Source organism: Rhinopithecus roxellana, chromosome 5 (assembly GCF_007565055.1).
Source record: "Rhinopithecus roxellana isolate Shanxi Qingling chromosome 5, ASM756505v1, whole genome shotgun sequence".
In the NCBI taxonomy this organism is placed as follows: domain Eukaryota; kingdom Metazoa; phylum Chordata; class Mammalia; order Primates; family Cercopithecidae; genus Rhinopithecus; species Rhinopithecus roxellana.
The window spans coordinates 172,665,450-172,689,950 of NC_044553.1; the positions used below are offsets into that span (position 1 = coordinate 172,665,450).

General features: G+C 44.0%; 1 protein-coding gene across 6 annotated transcripts in view; it reads right to left on the minus strand.

The window, feature by feature from the left end:
• The window catches only part of DIS3L (DIS3 like exosome 3'-5' exoribonuclease), a 43,328-nt gene that overhangs the window by 12,364 nt on the left and 6,463 nt on the right, over nt 1-24,501 (minus strand). For 2 of the 6 annotated variants that reach the window (XM_010363599.2, XM_010363598.2), the window contains exons 3-9: nt 17,676-17,804; nt 15,788-15,923; nt 11,819-11,995; nt 9,721-9,799; nt 8,624-8,803; nt 5,231-5,400; nt 2,828-2,989 (exon numbers count right to left, since the gene is read on the minus strand). In XM_010363599.2, coding sequence (XP_010361901.2) covers nt 2,828-2,989; nt 5,231-5,400; nt 8,624-8,803; nt 9,721-9,799; nt 11,819-11,995; nt 15,788-15,923; nt 17,676-17,804 — 1,033 coding nt within the window. The other 4 variants (XM_030931106.1, XM_030931107.1, XM_030931108.1 and 1 more) reach the window with 4 other exon arrangements.

Sequence of the window (24,501 nt, forward strand, 5' to 3'; positions counted from 1 at the left end):
GGACATTTTCTCTCCATTATTATCTGTTTAAGCCATCAATTTGCAGTTAAGTAGGCTAAAAGGGAAGAGAAAATTCCAGTCCTGTGATGTATAGCTCACACTTTACTTTATTGTAACATTTTCACTAAGAGCTGCCAAACAAGTCAACAAATAATTTCCAGAAACTAATGTTAAATATAAAAATTTAGGCTGGGCGCGGTGGCTCAAGCCTGTAATCCCAGCACTTTGGGAGGCCGAGATGGGCGGATCACGAGGTCAGGAGATCGAGACCATCCTGGCTAACACGGTGAAACCCTGTCTCTACTAAAAAATACAAAAAACTAGCCGGGTGAGGTGGCGGGCGCCTGTAGTCCCAGCTACTCGGAGGCTGAGGCAGGAGAATGGCATAAACCCGGGAGGTGGAGCTTGCTTGCAGTGAGCTGAGAACTGGCCACTGCACTCCAGCCCGGGCGACAGAGAGAGACTCCGTCTCAAAAAAAAAAAAAAAAAAAAAAAAAAAAATATATATATATATATATATATAAATTTAATGATGTAAAATATTCTAAAATAGTTTACTATGATAGCTCCTATTCTGTGAAAAACTATAATGAAAATAAGAACACCCAGACACTCCTTATGGCAACGCAAATGGATCCAAATTTTCTGGAGAACAATCTGCTAGTACATGTTAGAAGTTATTTAAATCTTTTATACCCTTTGACTTGGTAATCTCACTTTAAGGATTACATTCCAAGAGAATGATCAAAAAGAAATTAAAAAGCAGGCTGGGCGTGGTGGCTCATGCCTGTAATCCCAGCACTTTGGGAGGTTGAAGCGGGCAGATCATGAGGTCAGGAGATCGAGACCATCCTAGCTAACATGGTGAAACCCCATCTCTACTAAAAATACAAAAAATTGGCCGGGCGCGGTGGCTCAAGCCTGTAATCCCAGCACTTTGGGAGGCCGAGACGGGCGAATCACGAGGTCAGGAGATCGCGACCATCCTGGCTAACACGGTGAAACCCCGTCTCTACTAAAAATACAAAAAAAAACTAGCTGGGCGAGGTGGCGGGCGCCTGTAGTCCCAGCTACTCGGGAGGCTGAGGCAGGAGAATGGCGTCAACCTGGGAGGCGGAGCTTGCAGTGAGCTGAGATCCGGCCACTGCACTCCAGCCTGGGCGACAGAGCGAGACTCCGCCTCAAAAAAAAAAAAAAAAAAAAAAAAAAAAAATACAAAAAATTAGCCAGGTGTGGTGGTGTGCACCTGTAGTCCCAGCTACTCGGGAGGCTGAGGCAGGAGAATTGCTTGAACCCAGGAGGCAGAGGTTGCAGTGAGCCGAGATCTTGCCACTGCACTCCAGCCTGGGTGACAGAGCAACACTCCATCTAAAAAAAAAAAAAAAAAAAAAAAAGAAGAAGAAAAAGAAAAAAAAAAAAAAAAAATTAAAAGCAGTGTTTATAAAAATGTTCGAAGTAACTTTTTTATTTTTCTTTTTTTAGACGGAGCCTCACTCTATCGCCGGGGCTGGAGTGCAGCCGCGCGATCTCGGCTCACTGCAACCTCCGCCTCCCGGGTTCAAGCAATTCTCCTGCCTCAGACTCTCGAGTAGCTGGGATTACAGGTACCCACCACTATGCCCAGCTAATTTTTTTGTGTGTTTTTAGTAGAGACGGTTTTTCATCATGTTGGCCAGGCTGGTCTCAAACTCCTGACCTGGTTATTCACCTGCCTCGGCCTCCCAAAGTGCTGGGATTACAGGCGTGAGCCACCGCACCCGGCCTACATTTTTTAATAATACTGAAACATTAAACAGCTGAATGCCCAACAATTGAGAAATGCTTAAGCAAACTAGGGTGTGTCTTTTTTTTTTTTTTTTTTTTTTTTTGAGATGGAGTCTTGCTCTGTCACCCAGGCTGGAGTGCAGTGGTGCGATCTCCGCTCACTGCAAGCTCCGCCTCCCGGGTTTACGCCATTCTCCTGCCTCAGCCTCCCGAGTAGCTGGGACCACAGGCGCCGCCACCTCGCCTGGCTCGTTTTTTGTATTTTTTAGTAAAGAGGGGGTTTCACCGTGTTAGCCAGGATGGTCTCGATCTCCTGACCTCGTGATCCGCCTGTCTCGGCCTCCCAAAGTGCTGGGATTACAGGCTTGAGCCACCGCGCCCGGCGGGTATGTCAATATACCATAATTTACCATTATCATTAAAATAAGTAGGCTATGTCAATATATAAAAATAATTTTAAGTGAAAGAAGCAGAACAGAAATCAGTGCGTGCACATGATGAATATAGTCATGTAAGAATAATACACAAGATTTATGAGGGTTTTAAAAGATCATAAAGTGATGGAAATAGCTGATGTTTTATGTTTATGGGATTTTTGTTTTCTGTAAAGGTTCACAAAAACTGTTTCATAATGAGGATAATTTTTGACCCATGGGTCAGAGATGTATGGATCCCAGGAATCCACCCCCTGCAGCTTTATGCAGCCTCTGGTTGAATGATTTGGACAGAGAGTGTGGAGCTCAGTTGGGTCTGTAACTAGGTGTCCTTGTAGTTGCTGGGGATGGATGTATACTGACTATAAGACACTGACATATCATTTTTAAGCCCAGTTGGAAAATATAAAAATTTGAGAGCTATGAGGCTATAGAAAACTAATTCTACACTTGAAGCTGACTTCAGTTTGGTCCAAATATAGAATAAAGAGGAGTGAGATTTTTCCATTATCTGTGGCTTAACACAGTGGGTTGTTACATAGCACAGAGACTTTTCTTTCTTAATGATGAAACAACAACAAAAGAAAAAAGAAAATGTCACTAGACCAAAGGTTTCTGGAAAATCCGACCTGAGCTTCTGAGAAAGGGATGACTGAAATACTGTTTTCCACCAGGATGGTTGCAATTTCGCCTTCCAGATCTCCAATTCTTCCTAAAACACGCACAAAATGTCCATTTGGATACACAGATGTTGACTCCCAAGAATCGATGCGCACGACCACCCTGAAGTCCTGCACAAAAGGAAAAAAGAAAACACAGCTGAGCACCAGGAGTTAAGTGGGTCACTCAGAGGCATCAAACAAACAAGAGGCAAACAGCACTGGGTTCCAAAGAGAGTGGCCAGTTGCAAATAGTGGTGTACAGTAGGTTTTTTTTTGTTTTTCATTCTTCCTATTACTAAATTGCCAGATGGTATGAAATGCTTGACCCAGTGCTTTGAAGGGAGGCATTACCTCTCTATGTCAATGAAGAGGGCTGGAAATTTTAGTCTGCTAAAGAGAGCCGACTGTAATACATTCTAGTTAACACTTGCAACACAAGGGGAAAACTCAATTATGCATGATCCAAATTAAGTTTTAAAACAACAATCTTAATGTGTTGTGTGTGGGAGGTAGCTCCTAATTTCTTTGAAGTCTATTTTTTTTTTTTTTTTGAGATGGAGTCTTGCTGTGTCACCCAGGCTGGAATGCAGTGGCGCTATCTTAGCTTACTGCAGCCTATGCCTCCTGGGTTCAAGTGATCCTCCTGCCTCAGCCTCTCACATAGCTGGGATTACAAGCGTGTACCACCATGCCCAGCTAATTTTTGGAATTTTTTTTTTTTTTTTTAGTAGAAATAGAGTTTCACCATGTTGGCCAGGTTGGTGTTTTTTTTTTTTTTTTTTTTTTTTTCCGAGATGGAGTCTCGCTCTGTCGCCCAGGCTGGAGTACAGTGGCATAATCTCGCTCACTGCAAGCTCTGCCTCCCAGGTTCACGCCATTCTCCTGCCCTCAGCCTCCTGAGTAGCTGGGACTATAGGTGCCTGCCACCATGCCCGGCTAATTTTTTGTATTTTTAGTAGAGACGGGGTTTCACTGAGTTAGCGAGCATGGTCTCAATCTCCTGACCTCGTGATCTGCCCGCCTTGGCCTCCCAAAGTGCTGGGATTATAGGTGCGAGCCACCAAGTCCGGCCCAGGCTGGTCTTGAACTCCTGGCCTCAAGTGATCCATCTGCCTCGGCCTCCCAAAGTGCTAGAATTACAGGCATGAGCCACTGCACCTGGCCTTTTTGAAGACCTCTTAAGATGGTCTTTGGTGGAGAAGAAGGTGTCAGTGTAAACTGAATCCCCACTACCCAAAAATTCTAGCAAACCATGGGAATGGAAAACATATTAGGCGCAACTGGCCTGGAGAGCCTGTATAAGGCTTCAAGATGTAAAAAGTACAATGGCCAGGTTACTGGCCAGGGACATCCTGCTTTAGTGTCTCATTTACAAACTGTAAAATATCAGGGGGAATTAAATTGGGCAATGCCCATACTCTTTGACACAAGTAAAGGTTAATGTCTAACCTTCTTGTTTATGTCTTCTCTCCAGTGCTATATTCCTTTATGGATAATCAATTCTGTGAAGTACCACTACATCATCCCTACAGGGCAGAGTGATCGTATTTCTATATTGCTTGCTGGAGGAAAGCTTGTTAGTGTTGGCAAAGTGTATCTATTGAAAGTTTCTGTGTTGGACAGCTGGATAATGTATGTTCTCTCTGGTTGTCCTACACAGCTCTTTCTAGGACAGTTTCTCTCTGGCCTGAATTTATTAACCACAGACTATTTAATGGATGGTTCTCATATATTTAGAATTTTTAAAAAACAGAATCTTGGGGCTGGGCACAGTGGCTCATGCCTGTGATTCCAGCACTTTGGGGGGCCAAGGCAGGAGGACTGCTTGAGGTCAGGAGATCAAGACCAGCCTGTGCAACAAAGTGAGACCCCATCTCTACAAAAAACAAATTAAAAAACATAAAAACACGGCCGGGCATGGTAGCTCACACCTGTAATTCCAGCACTTTGGGAGGCAGAGGTGGCAGATCATGAGGTCAGGAGTTCAAAACTGGCCTGGCCAACATAGTGAAACCCTATCTCTACTAAAAATATAAAAACCAGTTGGGCGCGGTGGTGGGAGCCTGTAATTCCAGCTACTCAGGAGGCTGAGGCAGGGGAATTGCTTGAACCCAGGAAGCGGCGGTTGCAATAAGCCAAGATCGCACCACTGCACTCCAGCCTGGGGGACAGAGTGAGACTCCGTCTTGGAAAAACAAAATGAAACAAAACCCCCCCCAAAAAACACATCCCAGTATCTTGGAATGCCAGATGCCATCAATAATTTATTTCCTTATATGCAAAAGAATTAATAATGCTTTCTGGTACTGCTAAAAAGCTGGCAAAGACAGAAGAGTAGAGATTCCATAGTAGAGGTAGAATGCCAGCTACCTGGAGGGCTTCTGCTTGCTGAGTGCTAATTCGAATTTTGGGAATTCTGTAATCCCAAGGTGTAACCAGGATTTTCTGAGCATTTTTGCCCTGAGATTGGACCTCTTCTTTGGATGGAAATGTCACCACATAATCCCGCCAGTTCTTCTGAAGTATGCCAACCACTCGACCTTTGGGAAAACAAAACAAAACAAGGCATTAACTAGTTAGGTGACACCTATCTGGACTCTGACCACCTCAGGCAATAAGGAAAAGAAAAAGAAATACACTGTCCTATTTTTTTTCAAGCACATCCATCCAACTTAAGAACATTTTTGAAAGGAAGCTTTTATTAACAACAATAACGGCCAGGCATGGTGGCTCATGCCTGTAATCCCAGCACTTTGGGAGGCTGAGGCAGGAGGATCATGTGAGGCCAGGAGTTCAAGACCAGCCTGGCCAACATGGTGAAACCCCACCTCTACTAAAAATACAAAAATTAGCTGGGCATGGTGGTGTGCACCGGTAATCACAGCTGTTCAGGAGGCTGAGGCAGGAGAATTGCCTGAACCTGGGAGGTGGAAGTTGCAGTGAGCCAAGATGGTGCCACTACACTCCAGCCTGGGCAGCAGAGTGAGACTCTGTCTCAAAAACAAACACATAAACAAAATTCAAAACACACACAACAACAAGAAGAAAGGTATGTTTTAAGATTTGCCTTCTTGGTATTTTATTTTAAAGATGGATAATTTAAAAACTCTTTTTGTTTCTCTTTCTTTCTTTCTCTCTCTCTCTCTTTCTTTCTTTTTAAGAAACAGGATCTCACTATGCTGTGTAGGCTAGAGTGCACTGGCTATTCACAGACACTATCATGGTACGTTACATTCTCAAACTCCTGGGCTCAATCCATCCTCCTGGGTAGCTGGGTCTATGGGCACATGCCATTATGCCCAGCAAAGATGGCTAACTTTTTAAATAACATTGTCAGTATGCTCTCTCTTCCTGAGATAACATTTAGAATCCACTTGTCCCATTTTCTCTCTGTTGCCATTATCTTATCAATCTCGTGTTGGTATATTGGGAAAAGTCAATGATTTTCACTCTGGTTCTAAACCACGCCCTCAACTGCGCATTTTCAGTCTTTCTTGCCTTCTCTCACCAGCCAATCTCATTTGGTCCATTATACACAGAAAAGTATACAGATCATAAGACTGATACACACCACTTCCAATCATCACTGACTGAAGCCGAGACCAAACTTTAATAGTTAAAAATATTCTTTTTTCTTTTGTTTTTCACAAATATTTATTGCACTCCAACCAGGTATGAGGCTTTGTTCTAGGTATAGGGAATATAGCAGTATCATAATAGGTAAAGTCCCTGATTTCATGGGGTTTATAAAAAATCAGTTTGGGTGTCTGTGGGGGTGGAAAATAGATCCAAAAAAAAAAAAATTGTGAAGTTGTGACAGTTGCTGAGAAAGATACAAGGTAGGGTAAGGTGACCAAGAGTGACAGAGGGTCAGAAGTGGCAGCTATTTTAAATAAAGTGACATTTGAACAGCGACTTGAGGGAAGTGAGGAAAACAGACATGAGGATATTTGGGGAATGCTTCATCCAGGTGGTAGAAAGAACAAGTCTTCAATGCAGCTGGAGCAGAAGCATGAAGAGGAAAATGGCAGAAGGCGGCCTCAGCTGGTGGGACCTTGTAGGCCATGGTAAGGACTTTGGATTTTATTCTCAGTGAAACAGGAACCAGCCATTGAAGAGTTTTGAGCAGAGAAATGAGAGGAGCCAAATCTCACTTTCTTTTTCTTTTTTCTTTTTTGGAGACAATGTCTCACTCTCTTGCCCAGGCTGGAGTGCAGTGGCGCGATCTTAGCTCACTGCAACCTCCGCCTCCTGGGTTCAAGCAATTCTTATGCCTCAGCTTCCCAGTAGCTGGGACTACAGGTGTGCACCACCACACCCGGCTAATTTTTGTATTTTTAGTAGAGACAGGGTTTTACCATGTTGGCCAGGCTGGTCTCGAACTGCTGACCTCAAGTGATCCATCCACCTCAGCCTCCCAAGGTGCTGGGATTATAGGCATGAGCCACAGCACCCAGTTCCTCAACTCACTTTCTGAAGGATCATTGAGTGTCTGAGTGGAGAAAAGACTACATGGGGAGGGGCAATGGTGGGAGCAGGGAGATCAGTGAGGAGGCTGCTGCAACAGTCCTGAGGTGCCAATGGACTGAAGTGGGAGAGCTGTGGGGGAAGTGTGGCAGGTGGCTGAATTCAGGCCATGCATTAGAGTTGGAGCTGCCAGCATTTGCTGATGAGTAAAAAAAAAAAAAAAAAAAGTAAAGGATAACCCCAAAGTGTCTTGGGTTGACCAACTCCAAGAATGAATTTGCCCTTTACTGAGACTGGGGGACACGTGGGGAACAGCAGGTCTAGGGGGGAAATCAGGAGTCTGTGTGGGACATGTTAAGTCTGAGGGGAAGATGCCAAATAGACAACTGAGTAAACAAAACCAGAAGCTGAGGAAGGGCCAGAGATACAAAATGAAAGGACTGCAAGAGATCCCCAAGGGATAGAGTGCAGAGAACAGAAGATCCAGCATGGGGCCCTTGCATATCCAAGAGGACAATGAGATGCAGAGCCAGGAGGAGAATTGAGAAGAGCAGCCAGCTGGGTGGGAGAACTGGGAGAAGCCCCATGGAAGGCAGAGGCCCCCCGGCCAAATGCTGCTGACAGCTTCCAGATGATGGAGGCTGACTAGTGCTCTGGCAGTGGGGTCACTGGTGACCTTGGCAAGAACAACTTTAGAGAAGTAGGGCTTCGGAGGTGTCAGAATGGCAGGCATGAGAGGCCGGCAGGGAGGAAGAGAGAATGTAGAGTTAACTATACTCTGACTTTAAAGATAAGGGGCAGCAGATGAAAGGGACGTGGGACTCAGAGAGGATTTTTGGTTTGATTTTAAGAGGAAAGCCATTACAGCATATCTGGGTACTGATAAGAGTAAAATAAACCGGCAGAGGGGAAACTGACAATGGAGGGGAAGAGACTATATCTCATGTTAGGAACTATTATGGTACAACCTGTGACTATAGTTAATAACAATGTACTGTATTCTTGAAAATTGCTAAGAGAGTAGATCTTAAGTATTTTCACCACACAGTGTGTGAGGTTAACACACTGGGTTAATTAGCTCAGTCTAGCCATTCTCCAATGTATTATATCAAAACATCATATTATATACAATAAATACACACAGAAAAATCATATTATACACAATAAATACAGTTTTTGTCAACTGAAATTAAATAAATAAATAAAATAAGGGCAGTATTTCTGGATTGCTAAAGAGAAGACAAATATAATTTCACAAGAAAAATGGACATCGGAGTGGTTCTCCAGCTGGCTCACCTGTAGGCATGGGCTCACTTGGGGACTCGCCCGAAGCCTTGTCGTCACAGTCATTCTCACACAGGGCTACGGTTCTTCCTTTCCACTCATTTTTAGGGAGTAGCTCCACAACTACCACATCTCCATGAATAGAGCGGTTTCGAGCCTTCATCCCGTGGATTAGGATGTCACTGACTAAATCTGTGTTTGGGGCAGCACAGAAAAAACCCGTAAAGCCGAGGGAATGGCACACCAGTGAGGCATTCTGTGCGTAATATACTCAAAGTCTAATTGGCACTCCGGCAAGTAAAGCTTCTTCCTTTCAAAGGTAAAGTCAAACTTCTTTTGTTCTGCAGGTTAGGAATGAAGAATTGCTGGCACCATGTCATACTGTATATTGAACTTTCATAAGTGCCACCCTCAATCATCTTTTAAAAAAATACCCCCACCCCCCTCACCACCTTTTAAAAGGTATTAGTTCCCTGCATGCAACTATGTGAGCCTATGCTGGACTTCTGTCAAATACCTTTAGGATCCTACACAGCCAAGGGAGTGGTCAATGGGCTGAGGAACTAGATAGGGCAGAACCGACAGGGAGAATTCTGACAAGCAAGGGCCCAAAGAAAGCCAGTTTCTCATTCTCTCTCGACCCAGTCACGCTCCTTTGACTAGCAGGTTTTCTTTTTCACCCTGTCATTACAGAACTAAGAACTACACCTGATTATGACACAACTTATTTACACATTTTTTTCATTTTTATTACTTAAAAAAAATTTACTCCAATAAAGCAATATAGCACATTGAGGCAGCACAGAGTAATATGTTAAAATCACAGCCAAACAGCCTTGGCTACAAATTCAGCTCCACCACTTACCAGGTGTGTGACCTTGGGCAAGTTGCTTTGCTTCTCTGTGTTGTAGTTTAAATTTATTACAATAAAATTAGAAATTAGAGACAAAAAGCTAGGGGAACCCCCCCACGACAATCCCACATACCCAATGTATGTATGCATACATAACAGGGCACATACGACATGACAATTTCCACTTTGCTTTCTTCATTGTATAACATCAGAATAAAAAAGGAGTACAGACATTTATGTAAGGTTTATACTGAACCTGAATCTTTACTGCTGGCTCCCTGAAGTCGAACAAAAGCTTCTATTTGGGCTCTGTGTTTGTTGACATTCAGAATTCCCTAAAATCATAATAAAAAAAAAATCAATGTGAAAAATGTTCTTTTCTGCCTGGTTTATCTCCAAAAGGTCCAGTTTTTAAAATTATGTGAAAATATCCCCATAATATTCAAGGTTTGTGATCCCTTTAGGAATTATACACACACACACGTGCACGCACACACACACATATACATATTTTTTTTCCTTTTTTTCGAGATGGAGTCCTACTCTGTCACTCAGGCAGAAGTGCGGCGTCACAATCTTGGCTCACTGCAACCTCTGCCTCCTGAGTTCAAGCAATTTTCCTGCCTCAGCCTCCCAAGTAGCTGGGATTACAGGTGCCCCCCCACCATGCCCAGCTAATTTTTTGTATTTTTAGTAGAGACAGGGTTTCACCGTGTTGGTCAGGCTGGTCTTGAACTCGTGACCTTGTGATCCACCTCAGCCTCCCAAAGTGCTGGGATTACAGGCATGAGACACCATGTGCGGGTAGGAATAATATTAATCCCTAAGGTTTATTTTCTTTAGAGGAAAATACCATCATTTTGAACTACTTTTAACTATACAAAGTGCTGAAAGTACCAGGCTCTATCTCATGTAACTGATGAGTAATCTTTTAAAAATCTTCTATCTCAAAATATCCTCCCAGGGGCCGGGTACAGTGGCTCATGCCTGTAATCCCAGCACTTTGGGAGGCTGAGGTGGGTGGATCACGAGGTCAAGAGATCAATCCCATTCTGGCCAACATGGTGAAACCCCATCTCTACTAAAAATACAAAAATTAGCTGGGCGTGGTGGCGGGTGACTGTAGTCCCAGCTACTCAGGAGGCTGAAGCAGAAGAATCGCTTGAACTTGGGAGGCAGAGGTTGCAGCGAGCCGAGATCGCACCACTGCACTCCATCCTGGCGACAGAGCGAGACTGCGTCTCATAAATAAATAAATAAATAAATAAAATAAAATTAAAATAAAAAATATATATCCTCCCAGGAATGCCATAAACTTTACTACTAAGTTGGAAACATTAGCCTCTCTAGGCATACTCATTTAAAATCCCCACACTGTTCGGGAGGGGCTTTGGAGTGATGTTCTTAGATTGTGGCTGACCATCTACTGAGTTGCTCATTAGAAATGCAAACTCCATGATAGAACAGTTCTGTATCTTGATTGTGGTGGTAGATACACAAATCTATGCATGTGATAAAACTGCAAAGAGCTACACACACATACACACATAAATGAGTGTATGTAAAACTGTTGAAATCTGAATAAAAACTGTATTTGATTTCTTCCCAAGACCCTGACAGCATCTGGGTTCTAGGGTCCTGGGAGGATCACAAAGAAGCCCTTGAAAGGGGCAGAGAAAAAAATGGCAAAGGAGGAAAGAAGCTAGATTTCACCAATTTTACAGTATCACCAAATCTCCAGACCTTGATTCAAAGAGATATGTTTTTTTCTAGTGACAGGAGGCATTTACCAGGAGACTTCCACATTCTGCTTGTATGATGTTCAATATGTAACAGAATTAAGGACTTATTATCGCAGAGTAGCTTCAAGCTGGGCAATCAGTGTCTACGGAAAGAATGACTCCCAAGCCACCCGAAACACTGACAGCCCGTAACTTACTCATGCCCATCTTGTTTGCAGCCTGTGAAATCAGAGGCCTGTGACAGGATGCAGTAAAAAGAGGAGAAAACATACTGGTTGGTCCTGAAAGATTTTTTTGTTGTTGTTTTGAGACAGGTTCTTGCTGTCACCCAGGCTGGAGGGCAGTGGTGCAATCATGGCTCACTGCAGCCTCAACCATCCAGGCTGAAGTGATCCTCCTGCCTCAACCTCCCGAGTAATCTGAGAGTATAGGTACACACCACCATGCCTGGCTAATTTTTAAATTTTTTCTAGAGACGCGGTTTCACTGTGTTGCCCAGTCTTGTCTCCAGTTCCTGGGCTCAAGCAATCTACCAGCCTTAGCCAAAGTGCTGAGATTACAGGCATGAGCCACTGTGCCCAGCCCTGGTACATTTTAAATTACCACCCTCACCTGGATATAGCGTCCAGATTTAATCCCAGCTTCTAACACTTCCAGGGGAAGATGTTCTGGGTACTCCTTCCCATGGCTCTCCTGACTCTCGTTCTCTCTCTCCCGTCGAGACTGAAGGATAGAATCACAAAGCTCATGGGCAGCTTTTAAATCAGGCCAGAAATTGTCCAGGTAATTCTGTATTTAATAAAGGCACAGAGAAACACAGTCAGAAGGTACTGATTCTTCATCATGGTACTACTACAGAAACTCCTGACTGGGAACTTCTGCTGGCCTGCCGTTTTGAGGGGGTGCTCAGTGAGCAGGACTTCCTGAGCCTCACTCCACCGTTCGTTCTCTACTACCACATTAACCCCTGAGCCTGCCAAACGAGCCCCACAAGGCCACCCCACCGTGGAACACTTGCACCTCCTAGGCTACTTTGTGCTTTCAAGTCTCCTTCTTTCCACACACACTACAAACACACCTGCACACGTCCAGGCAGCCTGTCTTTATGTGTATCTAATTGCTGCAGACAATGGCCTATGTGTACTTTTTTTTTGAGACAGGGCCTCATTCTGTAGCCCAAGCTGGATGCAGTGGCATGATCTTGGCTCACTGCAGCCTTGACCTCCCCCCACCCTAAGCAATCCTCCCACCTCAGCCCCCCAAGTGGTTGGGACTAGAAGCACATGCCACCATACATGGCTAATTTTTTAATTTTTTGTAGAGATGAGGTCTCACTAGGTAGTCCAGGCTGGTCTCAAACTCCTAGGCTCAAGTGATCCTCCTGCCCTGGCCACCCAAAGTGCTGGGATTACAGGCGTGAGCCACTGTGCCCGGCAATATGTGTACATTCTTGTCTTTTTTTTTTTTTTAAGAGACAGGGTCTTGCTCTGTTGCCCATGCTGGAGTATAAGTGGCGTGATCCTGGCTCACTGTAGCCTTGACCTCCTGGGCTCCAGTGTTCCTCCAAAGTGCTGGATTACAGGCGTGGGCCACCGTGCTGGGCCATTCTTGTCTTTTTCATGTATTTTAACTCAACTTTTAAGTCTGAGGGGTAGAGTCTAGCACATTCTCCGTTCTCAAATCGAAAAGCAAACAGGTTATACTTACTGTCAACTCCAGCATTTCTCCCACTAATTTCAGAGTCCTGTTCAAACTGCTTCCTTTCTTTCCCTACTCCTTCCAGAAATTCTGTCTGTGCTAACGTCAGTGCCTGAATTCTATGGTCACTTATCACTTATCAACACCACACTTTGTCATTATGAACCACCTCTTCAAGAGGGATTTATCATCTTGGCTCTTCTCCATCTAACTTCAAGTCCCCACAGAAAATTCCAGGCTTCCCACTCATCTGAACTTCACAATATCTTTTTTCTACTATCATTCACCTCTATGAAGCCCTTGGTCACACAGTTTTCTTGAGAAACGCTATAGAAAATAAAACCGTACTATACCACTGGACTACAAAGAAAAGTAATTTTCACAAAAAGTAGAAAAATGTAATTTTAGTCAACTGTCCTCTGCAGGAACAAGACATGATGTATTGCAACAGAAAAAACAAGTGACACTGCCATTAATATCCAGCGCCCCTGGAATTCTCTGGCATGCCAGAGCACTTTTTTATAGCAGGGCCAAGAAAATTCTATTGGCAAATCTTTAGCAATATATGCACCTGGGAACCCTTATAGAATCTGCAATTCAAAACCCAACTAGACTTTCTATAAACTGACAGGGATAATACAGGGCCTTATTCTAGTTTCTGCACCAAAAAATGATATCAACAAGTGAAACCTAATTGACCTGCCGGGCAGACAGAAGCGACCAGTGATCTGTTGAGAGATTAACAGTCATCCTACTCTCAAAAAAGGTACCTAAGAGATAGGAAGAACTGCATTGCTGAGACAGCCCAAAGAAACTGTCACTGATAATGCCACTCCTGTCTGAGATCTGTACCAAGCAGATCTGATGGCATTCATATAAATAATATCACATCTCGGCTGGGCGCGGTGGCTCAAGCCTGTAATCCCAGCTCTTTGGGAGGCCGAGACAGGCGGATCACGAGGTCAGGAGATCGAGACCATCCTGGCTAACACGGTGAAACCCCGTCTCTACTAAAAATACAAAAAACTAGCCGGGCGTGGTGGCGGCGCCTGTAGTCCCAGCTACTCGGGAGGCTGAGGCAGGAGAATGGCGTGAACCTGGGAGGCGGAGCTTGCAGTGAGCTGAGATCCGGCCACTGCACTCCAGCCCGGGCGACAGAGCAAGACTCCGTCTCAAAAAAAAAAATAATAATAATAATAATATCACATCTCAACCCTTTCATTTATCCCTATTACCCCCATGAACATTCACAAGTGGGGAAGAGTGAGGAACAGTTGAAAAAAAAGACTGGCCTTTAAGACAGTTTGTTTCCGGTGTATTTTCAGAAAAATAACTTGGAAGGCAGTATAGCACGATGGCTAAGAGCTTTGGGGTCTGACTGCCTGGATTTTAACATAACCCTACCATTTTCTACTGTGTGACTTTAAACAAGTTACTTAGCCTTTCTGTGTTTCCATTTCCTTACCAATAGGATTAAATAATAATACCTACCTCACAGGGTTGTTGCAAGAATTAAATGAAATAATAGACATAGAAAAGTGGCTGGCATAGATGTGTTGGTTATTACCAGTAGGTAGAACCATGTCAAACTGCCATTTTATAGGTCAACAATAAGAATATTGGCAATTTTATTCAACCTATTATCATCATCATCATCACCATTTTATAAATGTTAGTTTACTGTCAGTAGGAGTTTACTGGGCTGGTATTAGATGCTGTGGGCCTTATAGTAAAAGTTGGTCTGAATTTGTGAAAGTCAACATTAAATAGTTGGGGCATAATGAAGAAGCAGAACTTCATTTTTTTTTTTTTTCTGAGATGGAGTCTCACTCTGTCGCCCAGGCTGGAGTGAAGCAGCACAGTCTCGGCTCACCAAAAGCTCCGCTTCCTGGGTTCACACCATTCTCCTGCCTCAGCCTCCCGAGTAGCTGGGACTATAGGCGCCTGCCACCACGCCTGGCTAATTTTTTGTATTTTTAGTAGAGACGGGGTTTTACCATGTTAGCCAGGATGGTCTCGATCTCCTGACCTTGTGATCTGCCTGCCTCGGCCTCCCAAAGTGCTGGGATTACAGATGTGAGCCACTGCACCCGGCCTAGAACTTCATTTGCTGAGATAGGGTCTTGCTGTGTCACCCAGGCATTAGTACAGTGGTGTGTTCACGGCTCACTACAGCTTCCATCTCCCAGGCTCAAGTGAGTCTCCCATCTCAGCCTCTTGAGTAGCTGGGACTACAGGTGTGTGCCACCATGCTTGGAGATATATATATATATATATATATATATTTTTTTTTTTTTTTTTTTTTTTTTTTTTCTGTAGAGACAAGGTCTCACTAGATTGCCCAGCTGGTCTTGAACTCCTAAGCTCAAGTGATCTTCCCGTCTAGGCCTCCAGAGTGCCGGGATTATAAGCATGAGCCACCACGCCTGGCCAAAATGGAACTTCTTAACGTCTATTCCTCTTTTATTTTTTCTTTTCTGTGTTACCAAAGGGATCTAGAGCCTTATGGGTACTACTTAGAAAATGAGCACTCTGGCCGGGCGCGGTGGCTCAAGCCTGTAATCCCAGCACTTTGGGAGGCCGAGACGGGCGGATCACGAGGTCAGGAGATCGAGACCATCCTGGCTAATATGGTGAAACCCCGTCTCTACTAAAAAATACAAAAACTAGCCGGGCGAGGTGGCGGGCGCCTGTAGTCCCAGCTACTTGGGAGGCTGAGGCAGGAGAATGGCATAAACCCGGGAGGCGGAGCTTGCAGTGAGCTGAGATCTGGCCACTGCACTCCAGCCCGGGCGACAGAGTGAGACTCCGCCTCAAAAAAAATAAAAATAAAAAAAAAAAAAAGAAAATGAGCACTCATACATATACAACATCTGGAAATACCTTAAAAGAAATCACGAATACTCCTTCTGTTTCACTTCCATACTGCTGAATTGCCTCTTCATCTTCTGTCACCATAACAATTGGCATCCTGTCCTGGCAGTGATGATAGTACCAAACAGCTGCGTTGTATATGCTCCTGGAAAAGCAAAGGGCACGTGAGCTCTCCCCAGGCAGACAAACACAAGCTCTTGTTCAGAATTTCACATCTGGCTTTTAATCTGCTATCCTTTGGTGTATATAGATAACCATTCATTCATTCATTCAACAAATACTTCTGGAGTATCCATTATAAAGAAGCCCTGGACGGGGTGCTCTGGGGGATACAAATATGAACCAGAAAGAACCTGATTTCTCTTCCCTAAGACATCCAACCACCACTGCAACGACTTCATTTCTTGATATGGCCTAGAAACCATGAGTCTCTGCCATCTTTTACACTGTTTAACTGGGGCATCACACAAGATGACAAGCTATGTTGTGTGAGGCTTAAAAGATGAAGAAGCAAGTATTTGGCTAAGAGAAAAACTAAGCTGCAAGCAGCTGAAGATCATAATCCAATAGGGTCTGATATGGAACCATGTGAAATGCCTGGAAATCTTCCAAAAAAGAACTGGAACTGGGCAACAGAGAACTGGGAAACAGGTCTGGAGAACTGTGTACAGGACTGGATTGATTGATGGATTGAGACAGGGTCTTACTCTTTCGCCCAGGCTGGAATGCAGTGGTGAATAATGGCTCACTGTAACCTCGACTTCCCAGGCTCAAGTGATCCTCCCGCCTCAGCCTCCTGGGTAGCTGAGACTACAGGTGCGTGTCACCATCCCTGGCTAATTTTTAACTTTTTGTACAGATGGTGTCTCACTATGTTATCCAGGCTGGTCTCGAACTCCTGATCCTCTTGCCTCAGCCTCCCAGAGTGCCGGGATTATAAGCGTGAGCCACCATGCCCAGCTTTCAAGGTAACTTCTGAGGCACATTCCGTGTGGCTCCTCAGCAGCACTGATGGAGCCTTCGTTTCCCGCAGCAGCAGCACATCCTTCACCACCTGTCCTCCATCTCCATCTCACTCTCCCCACTTCCTCACTCCTGCTTCTGGGAATTGCTTTCTACATAAACACTCCACACTCAAGGACTTGCTTTAGGCTCTGCTTTCCGCAGACTTAAATCAGGACACTGTATTTCCTGAAGCAGTTTTTTCAGAATTAAGTGACCAGTTTCAGTTTAATAAGACTGTAAGTAGGAGCCTGGCCGGGCACAGTGGTTGACACCTATAATCCCAGCACTTTGGGAGGCCGAGACAAGTGGATCACTTGAACCCAGGAATTGAAGACCAGCCTGGGCAACATAATGGGGCCGCGTTTCTACAAAAAATACAAAATTTAAAAGAGTATGGTGGCACAGGTCTGTGGTCCCAGCTACTTGGAAGGCTGAGGTGGGAGGAAAACTCGAGCTCGGGAGGTCGAGGCCACAGTGAGTTGTGATCATACCACTGCACTCCAGCCTGGGTGACAGAGCAAAAAACACTGTCTCAAAAATAAAAATTAAAATTAAAAAACAAAAAAGGAGCTTTTCTGCCTTCCCTCTACATACATGTATTAAAGTTATGACTTCTAGGTCACTGGAATGATCCTGATAGCTGCTAGGGTCTGGGGCAAACATACTCTGGGTACCTATATCTTCCTAACTGCAATTTTCAAAAAAAGTATCAGTTATGTATTCAAATGATAGATCTAAAATACTGACATGGTAAGCGTTTCGGTGTTAATCGTGGTTCCAGAATAATTGTTGGTTTGTTCTAGCAGACTATTTAGATCAACGCCCAAACAGCCAATGATGAGGATATGACAGAAGACGACGGTGTGAAAACGGCAGCAAGTCAGGGCCATACCTAGTCTGCCACTTCTCCATGGACTCTCCTCTTTCCCGCGGCAGATAGCAGCATTGCTGGAATTCATTAGCAAAGAGAATGCAATCATGACGCGCATCCTTCAGCAGGTTTCGCAGTTTGTTATACTGTCTGTGACACGGAGGAGAAAAATAAATCTAACAAAGCAGGTACTCATCCACTGCCATCTCTTGCTAAGGATCAAAAAAGAATGGGGTATTTTAGAGCAAAAGATTGATTATTTTAAACCTGAAGAACATGTATTTATATTGGTCTCAGTGTGCTCAGTCCTATTGGGCTGCTACTGTTTCTTGACTTTGCCTGCTAGAATGTGCTTAGGCAGGGCTTAGTTAATTAGTTTGCAGATCAATTAAACTCCTTTTCCCTCCTTTCCCCTTCAGAGACTTCCAGCCATTTCATTATATAATTATACCGCCTTGCCCTGCCTAGCCCCCTCTTCGAAGCCTGAGTGCATGGATTAGCACTTCATTTTTGGACCTCACTTTGTTTTATAAATGTCATTAAGCATGAATACATTTGACTTTTTGCTGGCAGCCCTAGAAAAGAACATGTAAGGTAAATAAGTTTGGGGATTTATCTGTGAATTTTCTTTATGCAGCCACCCTGATTTACATAAACGAGAGCTAGCCTCATCTGTCAGACAACTGACGGAAAGTTTTACGGTTTTGCCCATCAACAGATCCTTCCCATAGCCGAGGAAGGAAGATGGTTTGAGGCCAGGAGTTCAACACTAGCATGGGCAACATAGGGAGACCCTTTCTCTACCAAAAAATACAAAAATTAGCCAGGCATGGTAGCGTGCACCTGTAGTCCCAGCTACTTGGAAGGCTGAGGTGGGGAGATTGCTTGAGCTTGGGAAGTTAAGGTTGCAGTGAGCTGTGATTGCACCACTACATTCCAGCCTGGGTTACAGAGCGAGACCTTGTCTCAAAAAACAACAAAAAAAAGATCCTTCCCACAATGCTGGCTGAAGCCACAAATCAAACATCAAGTCTCCTACAGGTCAGTTTCTAAGAAGGTGCTTTTCAATAGTCTAGATAATATAAAATCACAGAAAACACTCAGTTATGTTGAAGGGAGTCAACTGCTTATTTAAAGATGAATTTGCTGGGTGTGGTGACTCATGCCTGTAATCGCAGCACTTTAGGAGGCTGAGGAAGGAGGATCGCTTGAGCCCAGGAGCTGGAGACCAGCCTGGGCCACACAGCAAGACCCCATGTCTACACAAATTAAAAATACAAAAATTAGCTGGGCATGGTGGTACGTGCCTGTAGTTCCAGCTACTCGGGAGGCTGAGGCAGGAGGGTCCTTTAAGCCCAGGAGTCTGAGGCGGCAGTGAGCTATGATTCTGCCACTGAACTCCAGCCTGGGGAACAGAATGAGACCCTGTCTCTAATAAAATAAAAATAAAATAAAAACGGATTCATATTAAATCAGATTTAACATGTGTTTTAATATAATAACATTTGTACCCTTCCTTCCGCCCCTCCAGCCTGCCTCCATAGGTTTTTAAAATTGAGTCTTTTTGTTGAAGCAAAGGCAGAACTCCCCAACGAATCTTGTTAAATACATAAACACTGACCACCAACCTGTGTGGTCTTACACTTTATTAGAAAACAAGAAATAGATTTTATTTTCTTAGTAATTCTAATTTTGAGTCACTGTGAAAAGAATCATAAATAGCAACCTATAAAATATCTTTTTTTTTCTTTGAGACGGAGTCTCACTCTGTTGCCTAGGCTAGAGCACAGTGGCACGATCTTGGCTCACTGCAACCTCCACCTCCCAGGTTCAAGTGATTCTCCTGCCCCAGCCTCCCAAGTAGCTAGAATTACAGGCACCCACCACCATGCCCGGCTAATTTTGGTATTTTTAGTAGAAACAGGGTTTTACCATGTTTGCCAGGCTGGTCTCAAACTCCTGACCTCAGGTGATCCACCCGCCTCGGCTTCCCAAGGTGCTGGGATCATAGGCATGAGCTACCACGCCTGGCCATAAAATATCTTAATAAAGGGATTCAGTTTCATTTCTGTGAATGGCAGCTTTTCTTAACAGAATTCCACTTGTACAAACAAAAGCTGTTCCCTCATCCTTCAAGATACATAGAACATATTATATGGGTAATTTTCTCACTTTCACAAAGACCCTATTTTTTTGAGACAGGGTTTCACTCTGTCACCCAGGCTGGCATGCAGTGGCACGATCATGGCTCGCTGCAGCCTCAAACTCCTGGGCTCAGACGATCCTCCCACCTCAGCCTCCCAAGTAGCTGAGACTACAGGCACACCCCACTATGCTCGGCTAATTTTTGTAATTTTTTTTTGTAGAGACGGGGTCTTGCCATGTTGCCCAGGCTGATCTCGAACTCCTAGGCTCAAGCGATCCTCCTGCCTTGGCCTCCCAAAGTGTTGGGATTATGCGCCACCATGCCTGGATAAAGACACATTTAAAACTTATTTTAAAAGCCTCTTAGAAGAGTCTATATCACACTGTTAACAGTGTGGGCAGGCTTTCACTTTCTGCCTTACACATTTTGATAATGTTTAGAATTTTAAGACTGAGCACTTATTTATTAAGTAATAGGAGCGATTTTTGGAGAGATTTCATAAACATCTGCAATTTGTTATTTCAGAGAAAACACTGAAAAAATATTGTCTGTTCTTCCTGACTTTGTCCCCTAGAAGTTTTTGTTCCCTTTACCTACCATCATATTTTGTGCACCATTACAAAACACTTGAACTTACTGTAGTTTTTTGTTTACAAATGATCTCCCTTGCTAAGCATCCTTCATTTAGCAAATCTTTGCTTCTATGTGCCAGGTCTGCTGGGGGAGGTGAGGGCTGCTGCACTGAATGCCCTTGGGAACACCAACTAGACATCCCACTGCATCTGAATAGTGTCCTATGGCATAGATAGGGCAGTGCCCCATGTCTGCAGCAAAGAAAGGAAAAATAGACATACCATACGATCCAGTAATCCCACTTCTGGGTATATACCCAAATTGAAAGCAAGGACTCAAACAGACATTTGTATAGCTTCATAGCAACATTACTCACAGTATATAGGCAAAAGGTGGAAGCAATCTATCAATGGATGAATGGATAAACAAAATGTGGAATATATTATTCACATTTAAAAAGGAAGAAAGTTCCAATGCATGCCATAACATGGATGAACCTTGACACATTATGCAGAGTGAAATAAGCCACTCACAAAAGGACAAACACTGTGTCATTCCAGTTACACGAGGTACTGAGAGCAGTCAAATTCATAGAGATGGAAAGTAGAAGAGCAGAATAGGGGCCAGGGAGGGGAGATAGTGTTTAAGGGATATAGAGTTTCAGTTAGGACAGATGAAAAGTTCTGCAGACAGATGTTGGTGATGGCTGACAACAAGGTATATGTATTTAATGCCCCTGAATTGTGCACTTAAAAATAGTTAAAATGACAATTTTATGTATGTACATTTTACCACAATTTAAAATAAAGCTCTGCTACTTGGCAAAAACAAACCAAACACAACACAGAACCACCCATTTCAGTGGGATAAGTGTTTGAAAGGAGAAGATGGCAGGGATGGGAAAGCTTCCTGGAGTAGGTGACCCATGAGATCTGAAGGATGAATAAGAGTGAGTGGAGACAAAGGGCTCAAGAGATGAGAGCAGGGTGGAACGTGCGAGACAGCAGACAGTAAGGCTTTACTTCACTGCTTCACCCACAGCAGGTGCTGAATCAATGCTTTCCAAATGAACAAATGAATGCACAGCCCTACATGATAACAGTGATCCAAGTGCAGGATAATAATGCCCCTGAATAAACTGACATTTCCAGAGCCCAGCTGCCTTTCACTAAGCTTCATAGACATCACTGCATTTGTTTTCACACCTTCACTTCAGACCAGGGTTTTTGTTTTTTTGAGACAGGAACTTGCTCTGTTGCTCAGGTTGGAGCGCAGCGGCGTGATCACGGCTCCCTGCAGCCTCAAACTCTCAGGCTCAAGTGTTCTCCCACCTCAGCCTCACGAGTAGCTAGGACTACAGACGCACGCCACCATGCTCAGCTAATATATTTTTTTTTTTGTATTGAGACAGGGTCTCACTATGTTAGCCAGGCTGATCTCAAATTCCTGAGCTCAAACAATCTTCTTGCCTTGGCCTCCCAACATGCTGGGCATCAGCTACCGTGCAGTCCCAGGGATTCCTGAATTCTATCCTCTGCAAATACTGATGTGCCACAAGCCAGACCCAGGGGTTACCACCAGATTAATGACAATCTTTCCTAATATTTAGAAAAATGTATCACTTAACAAAAAATGCTCTCAATTTTAAGTTTCACTACCACATATATTTTCTTAGACTTTTAGCGCAAGTTTCCATTTGTCAGCTACCTATCAGCCAGATAAAACAAATGAACAAATGGCAAAAGAATATTAATGCAGAAAGCAGGAAACAAACAGCGAATCACTCTCAGTGTGACAGTCGGGTTTGCTTGTAGACATGTGGGCTTACAGTTATAATTTAATGGTGCATACATATGATATAGTCATATTTTTTGCTAGTCAGGGTTTTGTAGTGCATATGATGGGACTAGATAGATGAATATCCTGCATGGAGTCAGCAAACAGCACCATGTGCCTTAAGCAAATTCGACCAGAATGACAGGAGAACAATGGTTTCAGATAGTCAAGTACAGGCCAGGCGTCGCATGGTGGCTCAGGCCTGTAATCCCAGCACTTTGGGAGACTGAGGCGGGAGGATCACTTCAGGTCAGGAGTTTGAGACCAGCCTGGCCAACATGGCAAAACTCTGTCTTTACTAAAAATACAAAAATTAGCCAGGCATGGTGGTGGGTGCCTGTAGTTCCAGCTACCTGAGAGGCTGAGGCAGGAGAACCGCTTGAACCCAGGAGGCAGAGGTTGCAGTGAGCCGAGATGGTGCGACTGCACTCCAGCCTGGGTGACAGAGCGAGACTCCTTCTCATACATACATACATAAATATTCAACTCTTACAGAAAAACCTTAATTCCCTGGACTGGCTTGGATGTTTTCTAAAACTCCATCATCTTAATGTTTTAAGCAATTTCTCAGAGGGGCAGTTAAACCTACCTTCTTTAGGTTGATTTTTTTACTATTTTCATTCAGTGGTGACCTTACTTACAGATGCAACATCCCTTTCCACTGCTGACTGTTCTCTCTAAAGATTAGAAGTGGGAGCCCCACACCCTGGAAAGACCTACAAAGTGAATTCTATACTAAATGTATTTCGTCACCTGGATTTTACAGAACCCAGGTAGGGTCTCACAGACTTACCTTCAGAGACCACAGAGTTTTCTACAAATTTATATTGCCATTTATATTACACAATACTCACAAAACTTTTTTTTTTTTTTTGAGACGGAGTTTCTCGCTCTGTCATCCAGGTTGGAGTGAAGTGGCACAGTTTCAGCTCACTGCAAGCTCCCGCCTCCCGGGTTCACGCCATTCTCCTACCTCAGCCTCCCAAGTAACTGGGACTATAGGCGCCCACCACCACGCCCGGCTAGTGTTACGTATTTTTAGTAGAGACGGGGTTTCACCGTGTTAGCCAGGATGGTCTCGATCTCCTGACCTCGTGATCCACCTGCCTTGGCCTCCCAAAGTGCTGGGATTACAGGCGTGAGCCACCGCACCAGGCCACAAAACATTTTTATGGAGTACATTTGGGGCCATCTGAACGACTGCTTTCTAACTGCACTGCCATTTGGCGTCAGTGAGGCCCTCTCAGACGCCCCAGAGACACTTCAAACTCTGGACCTTGACTTCCCGGCCCCAGGCTTCCTCTAGCTTTCCCTCTCTCCATCTAGTCATGTAAACCAGAAACCTCAGTGATACCCTTGACCCCACCTTCCCTGCCATCTCACATACCTAAATCTATCACTAGTTCTAGAGATTTTAAAAAATAGCAGCTTTATAAAGAGATATAATTCACATACCAAAAAATTTGCCCTTAAAACACACAATTCAGTGGTTTTTAGTATAGTCACAGTTATGCAACCATCACCAGTCGATCTAATTACCGAACATTTTAATCACTCGGAAAAGAAACCTGTTATCCACCCATTAAGCAGTCATTGCCTGTTCCCCTTGACCCCAGCCCCTGGCAACCACTAATCTACTTTCTGTCTCTGTTGATATACCTATTCTGGACATTTTACATAAATGGAATTATACAACATATGATGTTTTTATGCGTGCACTGGCTTCTTCCACTTAGCATGTTTTTGTGGTTTATTCACGTTGTAGCATGTATCAGCACGTCACTCCATCTTACGGCTGAATAATATTCCCCTATATGGATAGTCCACATTTTGCTTAACCATAATCAATTAACGGACATTTGGGATGTTTCCATCTTTTGGCTATGATGAAGAAAGCTGCCATGAACATTTGTGTATGATGTTTTCATTTTTATTTATTTATTTATTTTTGGAGATGGAGTCTTGCTCTGTCACCCAGGCTGGAGTGCAGTGGAGTGATCCCGGCTCACTGCAACCTCCGCCTCCCAGGTTCAAGCAATTCTCATGTCTCAGTCTCCCAAGCAGCTAGGACTACAGGCGTGCGCCACACACAGCCAATTTTTTGTATTTTAGTAGAGATGGGGTTTCACCATGTTGCCCAGTCTGGAACTCCTGAGGTCAGGCAATCTGCCCAACTTGGCCTCTCAAAATGCTAGGATTACAGGCGTGAGCCACTGCACCCAGCTGTGTATGATGTTTTCAGTTTCAATGTTGACAGGTTTTCAATTCTCTTAGTTACACACTTAGGAAGTT